At 44.7% G+C, this 16,896-nt stretch overlaps 1 protein-coding gene across 2 annotated transcripts in view; it reads right to left on the bottom strand.

The window, feature by feature from the left end:
* Window positions 1–16,896, bottom strand: part of SLC26A4 (solute carrier family 26 member 4) — a 51,761-nt gene that overhangs the window by 14,568 nt on the left and 20,297 nt on the right. For both annotated transcript variants that reach the window (XM_044245808.1, XM_044245809.1), the window contains exons 7-16: window positions 16,452–16,604; window positions 15,462–15,544; window positions 12,017–12,164; window positions 11,315–11,428; window positions 7,460–7,537; window positions 7,223–7,318; window positions 5,902–6,008; window positions 3,181–3,250; window positions 1,319–1,411; window positions 278–373 (exon numbers count right to left, since the gene is read on the bottom strand). In XM_044245808.1, coding sequence (XP_044101743.1) covers window positions 278–373; window positions 1,319–1,411; window positions 3,181–3,250; window positions 5,902–6,008; window positions 7,223–7,318; window positions 7,460–7,537; window positions 11,315–11,428; window positions 12,017–12,164; window positions 15,462–15,544; window positions 16,452–16,604 — 1,038 coding nt within the window. The remainder of the gene's footprint in view (window positions 1–277; window positions 374–1,318; window positions 1,412–3,180; window positions 3,251–5,901; window positions 6,009–7,222; window positions 7,319–7,459; window positions 7,538–11,314; window positions 11,429–12,016; window positions 12,165–15,461; window positions 15,545–16,451; window positions 16,605–16,896) is intronic.

Here is a 16,896-nt window from a genome sequence, read left to right on the forward strand (position 1 = left end):
TTTCTGGCATTGAATTAGCACTAATTTTGTTCCCTTTGGTAAAAGTAAGGTTTATTTCTCAATGGGGAAAAAAAAAAATCAAACCCTGTGTTTCCAGAGAGGTCTGCTGATTTTTAAATTCTCTCCCATTTCCTCTTGCCTACAAGAACAACATTACTGTCTCCTTGTACATATCTGGGTACCAAAGGGAATAAATCTAATTTTAACTATCTAACTGCTTTCATTTTCCTCTGAGCAGGGAAAGAATTTAACAGGGAAAAGAAAGATGTCGCCTCACCTTTGTTGCTCTTAATTGTCCTTTTTTGATGAGTTTCTGTATTTTCCTCAGTGCTTTCAGCCTCTTATTATATACTCTAATGGCATCAAATCCAACCTTTGGGAAAAAATGTCAAATTACTTAAAATTTCTGGTTCCTAATGCTCATTAATGGCAATTGTTATCTGGGAAGGTTGTTTCTCAAGTACTATTATTCCTTGAGACATCCTGTTGAAAAAGAAATTCTAAGGTCTGGTGGCAGTTGCCCCATCAACCCTCCCCCACCTACCCGGAGACTCACGAAAGACAGTCTCATATTAAAGGCTCTACGCTGGTAAAAACAGAACAACAACAACAACAAAAAAAAAAACAACCAAAAACAGTGAAGAAAATCCTCTTTAGCTTTAAGTCTATGTTAACGAATATCTTTGACCTCACAGAGCCTTTATGTTATTGCAAAATCACAGAGGACCATTCCTGTGAACCAGTTTGCTCTGGACCCCACTCAGGGAGACTTAGCATCAGAGCTAAGCATTTAAGACCACAGTTGGCACGGCATTCAAGACCACAGTTTCCTGCTGACATATTTCACTTACACTTTTTGCCCTTTATTCCAACTGGGCAAATACCTCCCAACCCAAAGATGTGTACATACCTTGGACTCTCAGCTCACAGGGTTCCCAAACACCTGACATAACCACTCTTCTGCCCAACTGTCACACCCAGCCTGGTCCATCCAACTCACAGGGATTGCTCCCTTCTGGAAACTTCCTCACATGTACTGTGTATACTACTTATTTGGAACTCAAATTCCGCCTGGAGACATCTCTGCTGTTTTTGTCTTCCATAGTTATTGCTACCTGGATTTTAACACATACGGTATTATTGGTATTTTCCTATCCTCCAATAGACTGTAAATTACTTGGATGTTATAATTCTTAAAGCCCCATACAGATGGAATAGGGTGTAGGACCTTAGCCCAGTTTGAGCCAATAAATACCTATGGAATGAAGGAAGTCTCAAAGGAGGTTAGAAACCAAATTTCTAGGGATAAAATACTCACTGTGGAATTGATACATTTTTTAAAACCATCAACGTTGCCATAAAAAATAGGACTAGAAAATCTAAGAATCTTCACTCCTTCAAGTTCTTCAATCTAGCATAAAAAAAAAAAAAGCATGAGGTTAAATAATCTTGGGCTTCAAACATTTGATTCAATTTCTGGCTTTTTGGGCCACCTGGGGGGCTTAGTCAGTGGAGCCTCTGACTCTTGGTTTCAGCTCAGGCCATGATCACAGAGGTCCTGGGGTGGAGTCGCCCTTCTTGGACTCCATGCTCAGCACAGAGTCTGCTTATTCCCCTCCCTCCCCCTGTGCTCCCCCTCCCCCACCTCTTGCTCTCTCTCTCTCTCTCAAATAAATAAAATCTTTAAAAAAAAAAATTCTGGATTCTCCGCTAGGAGGGGAGTTTCAGTTGTTCAAAGGAGCTGGACAGCAGCACCCACCTCTACCTGAATAGGGGCTTCCCCCAGTTAGAGGCCACAGGTTATTAAAACTGGAGGGGCGCCTGGGTGGCTCAAGTGTTAAGTGTCTGCCTTTAACTTAGGTCATGATCCCAGGGTCCTGGGATCAAGCCCCACGCTGGGCTCCCTGCTCAGCACAGCCTGGTTCTCCCTCTCCTACTCCCCCTGCTTGTGTTCCCTTTCTGTCTCTCTCTGTCAAATAAATAAAATCTTTAAAAGTAAAAATAAAAATAAAAAAATAAAACCACTGGAATTTTACAGTCTCACAGAAAGTCAAGTTAGGAAGGGCCTTCATAAGCAATTATGCACCCTCTGATTTCCAGATGGAGAAACTGAGGCTGAGAACAGTGACATGATTATTTTTCAGTGACATTATTTTTAGCAATAATTTTGCCTCAAGTTCATACCACTCCCTGCCCACTTTGTTCTTTGGCTACTATTCTATAAAAGTAAGAAAAAAAAAAAGTAGCAAACAAGGGGATTTGCAAGAACTGAGGCCTGTGATATCATCTGCTTGTTCTTGCCCTGACACAGAGTGGCCAGACCAAAAAAAAGCTTACAGAATCCTAGATTTTTCCAGTCTTTAGGAATCCTAGCAATTTCAGTTCAGTCCCTGAGAGGAGCAAGCAGGAGCTGGGAGGCTGAGTGACACAGAGTGTCACTCAGAGTGACACAGGTGTCATTCTCCCCAGGGTGGAGCCTTGAACTGCAAACTCCCAAACTCAGCCCATGAGCCAGAAGATTCTCTACCATCATGTTTAGCTCTGGGCAGCACTTGGCTCAACATAACTGAGAAAGAATGTGGAAATAAGTTAAGTAGCAGCTAATGGAATTCCAGGGTCAGTGTCCAAAATTTTCTTCCTCTGCTTTTTGCCCTGGTGACCACTAAGCTAGTTTGTTTGCAAGGAACAAAAGCCCATCCGTGGGATTTGTTTTTTTTCCATTTCCGGTATCATATATTGTTTCTTCCAAGATTAGAGCAACATGTCAAAGAAGGTTCCTTGTGACGGAGAACTTAAAAGCCTCCGGTTAGAATTAAATGAAGATAACCTTATGGGGATTTCAGGTAATTTCATAGAGGATAAAGATTACATAGCAGAGGAATAGAATTTTGTGGAAACTTCCAGAAATCCTCAAATTGGCTATTTTAAGAAAATTCTCTTACAATGGCTTTACATGAATAGGATCTCCACACTAGCATGGGCACAATTCGTCCAAGCCATGCATATCAGAAGGCACATTGGGTCAAAGTTTTCATGACACACCCCCGCTCCCGGTGGACTTCCTGGCAGAAGCCTCCCCCTTAACTACTTTGTACCTGGTACACTAAAAGAGAAATAAGCTGGCCCTGAAAATCCAGGCTAGAAAACCAAATCCAGAAAATGTCTCACAAAGGCACTTACATTTTTGTAACTCTTGGTACTTTTGTAAATGTCTGTGCTAGGAACGCTTCCCAGGCCATTCCATGACGGACTAGGAGAAGAAAAATCAGGTCAGGATTTTTTGGAACAGGCCTCCTTTGGAATAAAACATTAGAAGAAATAACAGATAGGAAAGAGCCCATCGTTCTGGTGTTTTGGGCCTGTGTCTTCATTACAGATGACATCTTCCTACAGCCAGCTCTGCTCCGAAATGAACGGCTGGTGTTTGCGTGGGCCCTGGGAGGAGGAGGACTTCCCTGAGGGCTGAGAGAAGTCGTGAGCAGCCCTCTTACGTGTGTATCACACTTCAGAGGACAAACAAAGAGCTTTCACACATGGTAAATTTTATCTAAGTACCACTATTCTTCTGGAAGGTCAGCGGTCCTATCTTCATTTTTATGGGTAAGCTGAGGGTCAGGTAAGGTCAAAAAGGCCCTGGAGGTAAGGGGCAGCATCTACATTTGACCCAGGGGTCCTCACAGCCTGGCACAGTGCCTGGAACTTACTCATGAGGTAGAGCAACTTTCTGAGGAAGTATGACGAGTCTTCAGGGATCAAATTAGTCTCAGTTGGTAGAAATGGGAGCCTGGGGGGACCAGGAGAAAGTTCCTCCCATCAACCAGACTGTTGTCTTCCTGCTCCTCATGTAATCGAATAAATCCCGTGATTCTTCAAGTGAGACCAGGGACAGATGTTAAATAACAATTCCTGAAGAAAGAGTATCTGTTTGGGGTACTCTTGGCAACGTGCTCTCCAGATCAGCCATATAATTACTGGCAATGAAGCATTGTGGAGGATATGGCTTTTGTTTGGCTAAAAGCCTGGTTACCGAATCAGGAGCTAAAATGTGCTGCTGCTTTATCTTCAGCTTATTGGGCTGTGCTGAATATTCATGTAAAGCTCATAAGCTACATCATCTTTCTCTACAAACTTTTCTCTCCCAACCACACCCTCACAAGGCCAAGTAGACACTGAGGCACAGAGAGAACAAGAAGCAGCATCTTCCAAGCACAGGTTTGGAGTTATTTCCCAGCAGCAAAATGGGCACACAGCTTGGGAACTCTCTGGGCCCATAGGCAACCACGTAGGGGCCCCGAGGCAGTGAACACAAGGTTTTGGGAAGAAGGGGAACTGGCTGGTGCAATGAGAAGGGTGGGCTTAACTTTGGAAAACCGTGTGCAGTTTCCTCAAAAAGTTAAAAATACCACTACTGGGTATTTACCCCACAGATACAGATGTCATTAAAAGAAGGGTCATGTGCACCCCATTGTTCATAGCAGCAATGTCCAAAATAGCCAAATGGTGGAAGGAGTCGAGATGCCCTTCAACAGATGAATGGATAAAGAAGATGTGGTCCACATACACCATGGAATATTACTCAGGCATCAGAAAGGATGAACACCCAACTTTTTTATCAACATGGATGGGACTGGAGGAGATTATGCTGAGTGAAGTAAGTCAAGCAGAGAGTCAATTATCATATGGTTTCACTTACTTGTGGAATGCAGGGAATAGCATGGATGTCATTAGGAGAAGGAAGGGAAAATGAAGATGGGGGGAATCAGAGGGGGAGACAAACCATGAAAGACTATGGACTCCGGGAATCAAACTGAGGGGTTTAGAGGGGAGGAGGGTGGGGGGATGGGTGAGCTTGGTGATGGGTATTAGGAAGGACACGGATTGCATGGAGCACTGGGTGTTATACGTAAACAATGAATCATGGAGCACTACATCGAAAACTAATGATGTACTGTATGGTGACTAACATAGCATAATTAAAAAAAAAAAAAAAAAGAAGGGTAGACTTATGCAAAGTGGGAGAGGTCTTGGATGATGTTTTTCTAGGTTTCTCACTCCTTTGCAACTGGAGGCCAGAAGTCTGGAAAGGTAACAGAGGTTTTGAGGAGAGAGACAGGTTCTGTTTGCCTCTCCGCTGGGACGGCTTCACAGACCCAGGAGGGCACACACAGAAAGCCTCTCAAGAGTCACTACGGAACCAACAGAAACCCAGATGCTCAGGACCCCTCACAGATCACTCTTGGTGGCATCGAGCCGCGCCTTTGCTGCTTTCCCTCTGCATATGTCCTAATGACCTCTACTTCATATAATCGTGTGGCCTGTGGGACGCACGCTCCATTCGGCGGGTCTGAATGAATTCTGCCCACAATCAACACTTTCAAAGTCTCCCGTTCTGGGTTCCTAGCTTCAGGAGAAACCGGGCTGCAATCTGTTTAGCAGCTACCTTGACCCTAGCCTCGGGCCCAGTGTCCCACGTGCGGCGTCTCATTTGCAGAAGGAACCACCTCAGTCCTTTGCTGAGTCACGAATCTTTGCATCTTATCACCCTCGAAAGGAGCGCACAGCCAAAGAGCACATGGCTAAGTGCACAGATTTGGGGGTGAGACACACCTGGGTTCAAAGCCTGACTTAGCTGTGTGATCTTCAGAAAAGTTCTTAACCTTTCTGAGCCTCGAACTGCTTACCTATAGAATGACAATAATAAAATCTGTTCATGGGATTTTTTTTCCCCGAAGACTAAATATGATAACGTGTGTCAAGCACTGTGGGCTTAATTCATAGAAGCCCTCAACGTATAGAAACTATTAGGAAAGGGAGTGGTTTCCTTATATTTTATCAAAATGGTATAAGGAAGCTCAGGGTGTGTGGTCCTGTTTAAGGGAGACCTGGGTCTGCATTACTCACAATTGCACTCTGAGGACCACAGTGAGCAGTCCAAACATGAGGCCGGCTAGTAAACCGAGGTCCAGCCCCAGAATGATGGATGCTATGCACGTAAATACCCAGATAACCTAGGACAAAACAGAAAAGGAAGAACTGCTTTAATCCGGCAGGTGCCATCCAGTGAGAGACTACCTGTGAAAACAGATCAACTGTCCATGAACAAATCACAGCTTTTTTTTTTTATATACTCAGACTCTACTTCATGTTAAGAGGAAGTGGAAATTGGCCTTTCTGGTAAAGACCGATTGTCCCATTTCAACGTGCTTTCATGACTTTTAAATAGGGAAAATACGAACATAGTTCAAAGTCGAATTAATATTAAAAAGGTCTACAGTGAAAAGTCTTGCTCCCAACCCCCTCCCTTCTCCATCCATCCGGCCTCCCTCCCTGTGTTCTCTTATGTTTTCTCATGTGTCTCTGGCACGTACACGTGCACTTGCGCACTTTTCACCAGCATCGTTTTCTGCAAACACAAGCAAATATGACTGAACGGCAGTATTTTCTTTTCCCGTCTTTTCATGCATTGTACACACTATGCCATACTGCGCTGGTCTCTTTTTCACTTTACAATGCATCTTGGAGGGATGCATTTTTCTCCTTTCTGTCTGTCATAGTTTAAATGAGAGCGGGACTCAGAAGGATATAGCTTCTGGTTGTCACAGTTCCTCAGTTGCGAAGCTTACTTTGGTCAGAGTTAGACTCAGCAAGGGTTTTGTACTTTGGTTTTGCTTTGTTTTGTGTTTTGTTTGTCCTCCTATATTACAGAGGTTTTTTAAAAATAGAATTTGTTTTGTTTTTTAATTTGGTTGTTAGTCTGGTTGGTTTGTTTGGTGTTTGTTTGTATGAGATTCTTCCTAGATGGCAAAAGATCTCCCCAGAGATACAGGACGTTCACAAAACTGGGCTTCAGAGCCTTGGCTTATACACACAATTCTAGTTTCTTCTCTGGGAATCCCAAAATGCAAATGAGATTTAGGAGACATGTCCCCACATAATGATGTGGCAGGAGGCACGTAAGAACCAAATCTTGGCTGGGTGGCTCAGTTAGTTAACTGTCTGCCTTCTTCTTGGGTCATAATCTCAGGGGTCCTGGCATTAAGTCCTATATCAGGCTCTCTGCTCAGTGGAGAGTCTGCTTCTCCCTCTCCCTCTGCCTGCCACTTCCCCTGCTTGTGCTCTCGCTCACTCTCTCTCTCTGTCAAGTAGATAAATAACATCTTTAAAAAAAAAAAAAAAAGAACCAAATCTTATTTCAGACAAAAACAGGTGGTAAGTGACTTACAGCATCTATCTTATTCTGTCTCCACAGACGAGGAATGTCACACACTTGCATGAACATCCCTTTCAGGTTGGCGATGACAACGGCAGCCAAGACCGACTGCAGGGAGAGACAGGGAAGGCTGTGTTATTCAGGGCAAGGGCTTTCCACCCGGTGAGTTTTAAACCTCCTGTTATTTCTCTGGTGGCTGAGCAGGGAAGTGAGATTATGCAATCAGTGTGCCGAGAAGCAGGGCTGTACCTTCTGCAAGGGTTCCAGCAGCTTCCCCAGGGCGATGATGGCGATCATCACGATCCCAGCCGAGATGATGCCGGCAATCTGAAAGACACACACCTGCCGTGAGCAGGGCTCAGCCTCCCCACTGGTGTCTAGCTTGCGGGATGCGGGTACGTGCAGGACAGCCTGTTTGTGGGCCGCTTGACGCTGCCTTACTCCCTCCTCCTGCTCACTACTGTTGAGAGAAATGAGAATTAGTTCCGAAAACTCTCCACAACGTAAGGGGAAAAGTGGGCAACATACACAGGGTGGCTATCTCAGAGGAATTAAAGGAAACGTGGAGACGGAGCCTGCGCAGGGAAAGCCAGCGGCACCGGGATTGCTGCACGATGTGTTACTGACCTAGAGCTTCGGTGTCCCATCCGGAGGCCAGACTTGTAACCATTTGCCAGAGCGGGGTCACCTCTTCCCCCCAAGAGCAATCACTGAATGTTCTTGGGAAATAAACTGCGCCATTCACATCGGATTCTTCCGCGTCGTGGAAGCCGCAGCCCTAACAGCGATTCTGACACTTGGTTCTAACGGCATATGATTCCCACAAAAATCGCCGAGGAACTAAATGGCCCGGTCCCAGCGCAAATTCAGAATGCTACACGAGCACCAGGACACGTGGGACCGCATCCCCTGCTCCTCTGTCCCCAGACACAGGCTCAGAGTGTGGCCCCAGGGACGGGGGCACCAGCACATGGGGCATAAAGGACCTTCAGAAACTTTACCTTCGCTGGCCAAAAAGCTCTGCTAAGATCCGTGAATAGTTAGGAGAGAGGCTGAGGGGTGGGGCTATTCTCTGGTGTGATTACCACTGAGACGGCTGCAGCGTGGCGGAGGTGAAGACCAGAAACTCTGAAACAGAGGAGAAAAGGAGACAGAGCACCAGAAGCAAAGCAGTGGGAGAAGCAACAGGGAAGACAGGCTGGGGCACAAGAGGTGGCAGGTGAAGAGAGAGATCAGGCCCACATCAAAGGAAAATCCAGAAACATCAGAAAACTTCAAAGTCACAGTCTTCCCACCTGGCAAATGGATCATTTCAACCTTCTCATTATGGTTAGATCAGCCTGAGGCAAGATTATATATCTACTGGACTATAAACTTCACTTTGTACTTCCAGACTTCTTTTTTAGGCTCTGTTGTCCCTTCGCACCACACCTCTAGGAGGCCTGTACCTTGGTGGCTTTCCCTCTCCTATCTGAGCAGAGAAACTAAGATCCTCTCTCTACCTATCCATCCATCCTCCTTCCTTCCTTTTTTCTTCCTCCCTCCCTTCCTTCCTTTCTTCCTTTCTCCCTCCTTCCCTCCCTCCCTTCCATATAATTGCATAACCAACACTGGTCACCAATCACGAGCCACTTGCATCTCGCTGTGGATGTGGGGCTCTGCGAGGAGCTGAAAGAAATGGAGATCTGGGGACAGAGATCACAGCCAGCTGTCCAGCTCCTGCCAGGAGAATGGCCACCTACTCGCCTGGTACATGGGACAGGAAGCCGCCAATGATGGGGACCGAAATGAATCCTGGCCACTCTCTTAAAATCTGAGAGGATTCTGTTACTTGTACTTACTTTATAAGGCTGGTTTGTGGGAATTGCGGTAGATTTTATATCTATGAGCACATTCAATCACTAGATAATTAATGATTCTAAGTGAGAACGTAATCAGATCAGAGAACAGTTAGTAATCAGAGTTTCTGGTGAGTCCGTAGGAGTCAGGTGAGAGAAAGAACGGGCTGTACCGTTAAGCCCTGCTGCAGTCTGAGAATGTGCTGCACACAGTGAGCACTAACCCTCGCTACCCCGTTCATTCAACTGGGAGAGGACTGGTTCTTCTGCGTCAGGGACAACACATGGATCACTGGGACACGATGCTCTCCTACCGTGAGGAGCGACAGATGGGAACAATCAGCCTTTACAAGAACGCGCCAGGACTTTCTAGACGTTTTTATTCAATCCTCACAACATCCCTTTGAGTGGATGCAGTTCATGTTCCCATTTTATAGATGCTGACACCAAGGCCCCTGACATGAGAAAAAGCCCAAGAAGCCACACAACAGGGGGAGACCATCCAGTTTATGTGGTCATGAGTCCCTGGATTTCAGTCCAGGCACTTGGACTTTTAACCCCAGAACTCAGTATACATTTCAGTAATTAAATGTCAAGCCCCTTCTGTGCTTGCTTCATTCCTCACTACTAAAATGCTGCCATCCTTCATTCCTAAATATAATACATGCCAGTGTGTGGCGGTGGGTGTTAGCTTACCAGAACACCATTATCCCCAAGCCCTCTGCCAAGGAGTCGCTTTACACGGGCATTCTTCCTGGGCCGGCTGGCCCGTGCCTCCTTTGAGCCTGCACGCCACAGCAGGAGAGTGGACATCACCCGTGGGGGACCCGCCTACACCCGCATACAGCCCCGGGCCCTGGAGAGTCTGTCAATGCCCCATCTCCGATGATAGCAGAGCGCTTTCATCTCACTTCAACTCCTGTGCTGACAGCCGCCACTGGAACATGGGGGCAGCTCTGGAAATCACCTCTGACCTCTTCCCCCAGACCACAGATGCCTGGCTCGGCCTCCTGGTACAGGCTGGATGGTCTCCCCTGCTCCCACAGAGCTAGAAAGGTCTGGTCTGTCTCCCCCTCACCCCAAAAAAAGGAAGTTCAATTTTAAAAAGAAAATTTCTGAAAATTAAAATTAGATGCTGTTCAACAGGACCCAAGAAATTGGAAGAGGCCCATTCTTCCAATCCCTCTACACAGAGATCCATTATAAATGGGAAAGGAGCATCACATGCGCCCTGGGGACAATTAAGTCTCCTCTTGGGCAGGCCACTGTAGTTTTCTCAATCTCTTTCACACTGCTGTGTGTCTCTGCCGTAACAAACCCTAACTGAAGCTCGTGTGTGTCCTAGTACTTACCTTGGATTCAATGACATCCTTCTTTATAGTCTCAATACACTTTTTACAATACCTCTGTGTGGGGAAGGGAACCACCCCCCAGGCACAACAGAAACACAATTCCTGAGCCTGTCCTTGCCACCATTCACCTGTTTTGGCAAATCTGACCCCATGCCCCGCTAGAAAGGATAGCCTTTGAGAATGGCTCCTTAGCTTTGTGGCCAAAGGTGGGGTGATTCAGAGATGAACTGGGATGCCAGATTTGAGGTCCCTTTGTGAAGGTAACAACATAAAACCACACTGATAAGATTAAATCCATGGGTAGAACTTCAGGAACAAAAATCGTCCTCGAGAGGAAAGGCCAAAATGTTATCACCAAAATATCCCCGGCTGGCAGACTTGTTCTGTGGGACAAAGGCTTCTAGAGGAAATTCTATCAGGAACTTCCTATCAGGAACTTTCCTGATCCTTGGAAAGGAAACATAGTGGACACCTTGGATTCTCCCGAAAATGCAACAGCTCACTAACGCCAGGAAGTGCGTGCTCCACCTTCTCTATCTCCAGATAACACATTGATAAAAATCAGCATTCTTCACCACTGATTTTCTTGTCAGTTCTTCTTATCCCGGAAACCCAGGTTGCAGGTCAATACAGCCACCTGCGAGCTGAGCACTGACACAGAGATTTCGTTTGAGGATCTGGGCGTTGGGAAACCGTCAATGTCAGAGAGGTTTCTGGGGAGGAGATGGATCAAGTTGATAAGTGAGCCCCGGGTCAGATCTGCTCAGATCTGCTCAGATTTGTGCCTCCCGAGGCAGAAGCCTCCTTGCTCCAAGGCTACTTGCCTTACTCAGCTCTCCTAGACGCCTTTCCGGGTGCTGTTCCCCGGCCCATCCCTTGCAGGACTGTGACACCCCCACGCTGCTGTGCCTTACCTGGGTCTTTCCCCCGGTGCTCTCCTGGACGGCGGTGCGGGACAGGGCAGTGGTGGCCACAAAACAAGAGAAGAATCCCGAGAAGATGTTGCTGATCCCAAAGGCAATGAATTCCTAAGGCAGAGACCAGGGGCAGGGATGCTACGAATAGAATCACTGGGCAAGACCTGCCAAGTGTTTAAGGAAAAAGAGGAGGAAAGCAAGCTCCCAAGTCCACCCTGTCTGGTAGCCCCCAGACACTGCCCACGCTTGCACACGTGGGAGCAATTTAAAATCAGCCCACCTGAACAAGGGCCCGTGTGTACAAGAGCCTGAATTCAAAATGGTCACAACCATCATCGCTGGCGTTTGCTGCACTGTTTTGCTATATTATAGCTCCCCTTATGAAATATATCCGGAGACACTGGACTGCATGAAGGATTCTCATGCTGACCTCATATGTGAGCGTTGAATGTTATTTAGGACCTGACTGAATTAACTCTTAGAATTCGGCTGACTTCAACTTATTTCTTAAAAAGAAAAGAGACGCAGCCTGTGTATTTCAAAATAATTTCAATCAGCACGTGGAAGAGGGAAACCAGCTCGACAAGGGCTGATGAAAGAAACCAATCCCTTCTCCAGCAGACAACTAAGTCTGTCCCGCTTATGCCTTTCTCTTCTTTGCCGCCCTACAAAAGCAGGTCAGCGCAAGGGTGACCGTACCTGGTTCCCATCGATGGTGTAATCGTACTTGATGGCATAAACTTTGCCCACAGACACTGCAATAGCATAAGCCACCACGGCGATGGAAAATGAGGCAGCCAGCATCTCAGAAAACAGACTCACAGGTGGAAGTATGGGAGGCAAAAACCTAGTGAGTTTTAAAACAAACAAACAAAAAAAAAAACACACAGTGAGGATTTGACCACAGTTCTCTGTTCCTACCTCGACAAAGGCTATATCCACCCAGACCCAAGTCAGGCATGAAATTGCTTGATCCCGAGGGAAGAAAGCAAATTGCGACAACTAAGTGGTAGCATTGCTTTTACAGTTTTTAATTAGAAGTTGGCGCTCTCTCGTGAGCTGACTTCTTCATCCCCTCTACAAATGCTGCCTTATCTATACCCCTGACACAAATAAACGTGTCATTATGGATTCTGTAGTATACAGCCTGATGCCACGCCATTTCACACATTAGTGTTTCTCCTCACACAATTTTATCTTAAAGGTCTTTGAATTTAAAAGATAGTCTGGCCATAAAATGAGATTTGTCTTGTGCGAAGAGATGTCAGGTCTATGAAAGAGACAAACGATAATTGGATGCTAAAAGAGCTGAGTAAAAAATCCGCATCTTAAGAGCCACGATATTTAAAATCTTGAGTCCAGAAGAGATTACATTTATGTAATTATCAGAATGCTCCAGAATCACAATGACTAAGACTAGTGACTGTGGGGTTGAACGGCTACTGTTGGACATACCAGAACTGTTCTACAAATCATATAAAGAAATAAACCTAGGGGCACCTGGCTGACTCAGTCAGTAGAACATGTGATGTTTGATCTCAGGGTTGTGAGCTTAAGCCCCATTTTGGGCACAAAAGCCCACTTAAAAAGGAAAAAAGGAAGGAGGGAGGGAAGGAAGGAAACCTACATGTTTATAATCATTCAGTTGTCCCCAAATATGAAAACTTGGGGAATGGCTTTCATGTACCTGTATCTTGATGACTTATCCATAGAGCATACATCCAGAGGTCCCTAGCCAAAAAACCTCCAAAACAAACAAACAAACAGAAAAACCCCAGCAAAACAATCTCCCTCACCTACCTCACTTATGTCTGAGTTTCCTTTAATAGGAAACTACATTCCTCTCCTCTAAGAGGGAAGTGCTATAGCAGAAATAAGATTGTTACAAAAAACCACAGAAATTTAGAGCTAGCTAATATCCTGATATCATCCAAATTAATATGCTCATCTAATATCCTAGAAATGGTTGAATCTACGTCTCTCCTTTTGTTGATAAGGGAACTGAGGTCCAGAGACATGAAGTGACTTGCTCAAGGTCATTTAGTAGGGTCTAGTATGAATGCTGATTTCGTGCGTAACCAGATCTGTCTGATTCTCTGCCCCAGTGGCCTTTTTTCCCCCACAGGTGAGGTTACTTTCCAGACTCCTTTTTTCCCACATCTCATCCTGACTCACAAGATTTGTATCACACCTCTGCTCATCTGGACGTGGGCTTGGACCTCACTTCTTAAAACAAGGCTTGTGGGGACACCTGGGTGGCTCAGTGGGTTAAGTGTCAGTCTTCGGCTCAGGTCATGATCGGATCGAGTCCCACATCGGGCTCCCTGCTCAGTGGAGAGCCTCCTTCTCCCTCTGCCTGCCACTCCCCCTGCTTGTGCGAGCTCTCTCTGACAAATAAAGAAAATCTTTATATACTATCAGGCTTGTGACTCATTCCTGAGACCCAATCAGCCCTACTTGAGGTAATTCAGTCTGTCCAGATACCTTTCCAGTCCTGCAGAGTTCAGCTTTGATTGTGACCTAATGCCCACTGCCTGCCTGCCAACTTCTCTAATGCCAGGGCCTTCTACCAGGTCCTTGATTCTCCAGGGTCACAAAGTGTAAAGCACAGAGACTTAAAGTCAAAGGATGTGAATGCTGGCTCCATGGCTCTGTATGAAACTGACTGACTGACTTGGGGCACATTATTCAAGATTCCCAAGTCCCAGTTTCTTCAGCTGTCAAATGGGGGCTACATACTCTTCTCATAGGGTTATTGGAAGGAGTCAAGGAAGGATGATGTGAGTAAGTAATCAGTACCTACGCACATAGTAGGTGCTCAGTAAGTGTAGGGAGACCCTGAATGTACCACACAGCTGCCATCCATTTTTTTACCTTGCTAGTTCTTAGCAGGGCCGATTTTTGGCCTCACGTCACTCACCTGGGGCCCACACTGGACACCTTCCAATGACCTCTGAGTTGTCTTTCCCTTACCTCCTGCCCTTTTCAGGGGCCCTGTTTGGCTACAGCCAACCCTCCTATGTCTAGCCTGATCATGAGCTAACGCTATGATGGTGAGTGAGGGTGAAGGAGGCTTTTCTGAAAAGCTAAGGGCGGGGAGTGGTGGGACCCTATAACGGAGGTCGGGGGACCTATAACGGAGAATCAGACGTGATCAACATGATTCCATTTACTTGCGGTTGGCCCTGAACATTTGGCAAATGCACCACTGCTCCAACTAGAATGGAAAAGTGGCCTTCCAAAGGCAGCCAGGAGAAAACCCCGATGATTCTGCTGACCTACCCTGCCCCGTCCCCCCTGTGCCACACTCTCAAACACAAGTGCAAAGCACGTCATTTCGAAAGCAGTGGAAACAAACATGACAGTGACATCCTCTGGTACCATTACCTGCTGGCTAGCTAACAGTGAGTCTGGTCATAATTGTGGGAGGTTAATGTTACCAATCTAGCAAACATCTGGGTTTCTTTTTTAATGCCATATGTTGAAATTACAGCATACTGCACTTGGTCCATTCAGTGCATTTTATGAGAGATCTCACTGGCATTTCAGAACAAGCCCGAATTAAGAATTTACTCTGTTCTCTAGGAGAACCCCCTCACCCATCTAGGTGGTGACAGAAGTGCACAAAGATACTCAACTCTACTTTCCGAACTCACCGAACTACCAAATATATAGAAAACCTCCCTTAAGATGATGCATTTTATTCGCGAGAACCAATGACATAATTATTACCTAAGATTGATTAAACTAATTGGTGGAGAGTTTAGGCCAGCTGTCCCTTATTTCTCAAGCAGATTGTTCTCAGTGTGACAAATGTGACTAACCATGATTCTATTTGTATTATATTGTAATTATACACAGGAGTTTAAGTCAGGAGTCTGGTAGTGACTGTGTAAGTCCTGCCACATTTTAAGAAAATGAAGAAAAAAACCTTAGAGCCTATGGGAGCTGCTTTTCAACAAATGGCTCAAACTTTCTCTACACACACAGTTTGTCTGATCGTTTGCACCAGTGGGTGCTTCTTTAAGATCACACACGGGGAAGACTATGGAAGGAGCATCAATGAAATGAAGCTTGTAATAAAAGGTTTCTTTTAAATAGAAAATACTGACTTAGTATAGCCTAAGAGGAGCTCCACACTCACCCCCTTGGGATGGATTTAACAATGCCAGCATTGTAATTTTTTTCCAGGTCGGCTCCATATGAAATGGCAGTAGCAATTATTGTCTGAAATAAAACAAAAGAAGTTAAAAAATAAAAAAAACTACATGTTTTAACAACTCCTCGCCCCCTTTCTTTGATCTCCTCCTTAGGAAGCCTGCCCTGTTGGTTTCTTTCTTTTTTTTTTTTAATCCAAGTATAATTAACATACATTATATTAACACACATTATATTAGTTTCAGGTGTGCGGTAAAATGATATGACTTTTCTCTGCATTACTCAGTGTTCATCAAGATAAGACAGTGCTCTTATTCCCCTTTATCTTTTTCCCTAATCCCCAACCTACCTCCCCCTGGCAACCACCAGTTTGTTCTCTGTATTTAAGAATCTGGGTTTTTTTTTTTTAATTTGTAGAACATAAGGAATAGCATGGAGGGCATTAGGAGAAGGAAGGGAAAAATGAAAGGGGGGGAATCAGAGGGGGTGATGAACCATGAGAGACTATGGACTCCAGGAAACAAACTGACAGTTTTAGAAGGGAGGTACGTGGAAAGATGGGCTAGCCTGGCGATGGGTATTAAGGAGGGCACAGATTGCATGGAGCACTGGGTGTTATGCGTAAACAATGAATCATGGAACACTACATCAAAAGCTAATGATGTACTGTATGGTGACTAACATAATTCAATAAAAAATAAATTTAAAAATTAAATTAAAAAAAGAATCTGGGGGTTTTGTTTGTCTCTTTTTTGTTTGTTTCTTAAATTCCATATATGAGTGAAATCATTTAGTATCTCTCTTTCTCTGACTTCTTTCACCAAGCATGATACTCTCTAGCTCCAACCATGCTGTTGTAAACGGCAAGATTTCATTCTTTTTTATGGCTGAGTAATATTCCATATATATATATATAACCACTTCTTTCTTATTAAACTCATTAATGCTGAACTTTCTAATTACATGTTTTACTTACCACAATGACTTCTATAGGAATAGGGACTGGAATTTTGTGCTTAAATCGGTCATTCACTTCCTTAACCGCCATACAGATGATAATGGTGAGTAATCCAGCAATGAAATCAGCAAGATTGGTGTTGCCAACATTTTGAAAAATCTCAATCAGAGTCTGTATAAAGAAAACAATTGTATATTCTTCCCACATGAAAAATCATGATAACATCATCAAATAGCACTTAAAAATTTCATGTAAAATCATAAAAATGTGTTCGGCTAATACAGAGACCATTAAAAACATCCAGTCTTAGCAATACATACACCAATTAATTAATTGGAGTGGTAAAACCATGGGTGATTTCTACTTTTTTTGTTTATCTGCACTTTTTTACAATAAAAATGAGATGTTTTAAAAGAAAAAATTTCATTACATACTGAATTTTACTTGCAGAAAAGCTTTAAAA

This window comes from Neovison vison, chromosome 4, assembly GCF_020171115.1.
Source record: "Neovison vison isolate M4711 chromosome 4, ASM_NN_V1, whole genome shotgun sequence".
Taxonomy (NCBI): Eukaryota; Metazoa; Chordata; class Mammalia; order Carnivora; family Mustelidae; genus Neogale; species Neogale vison.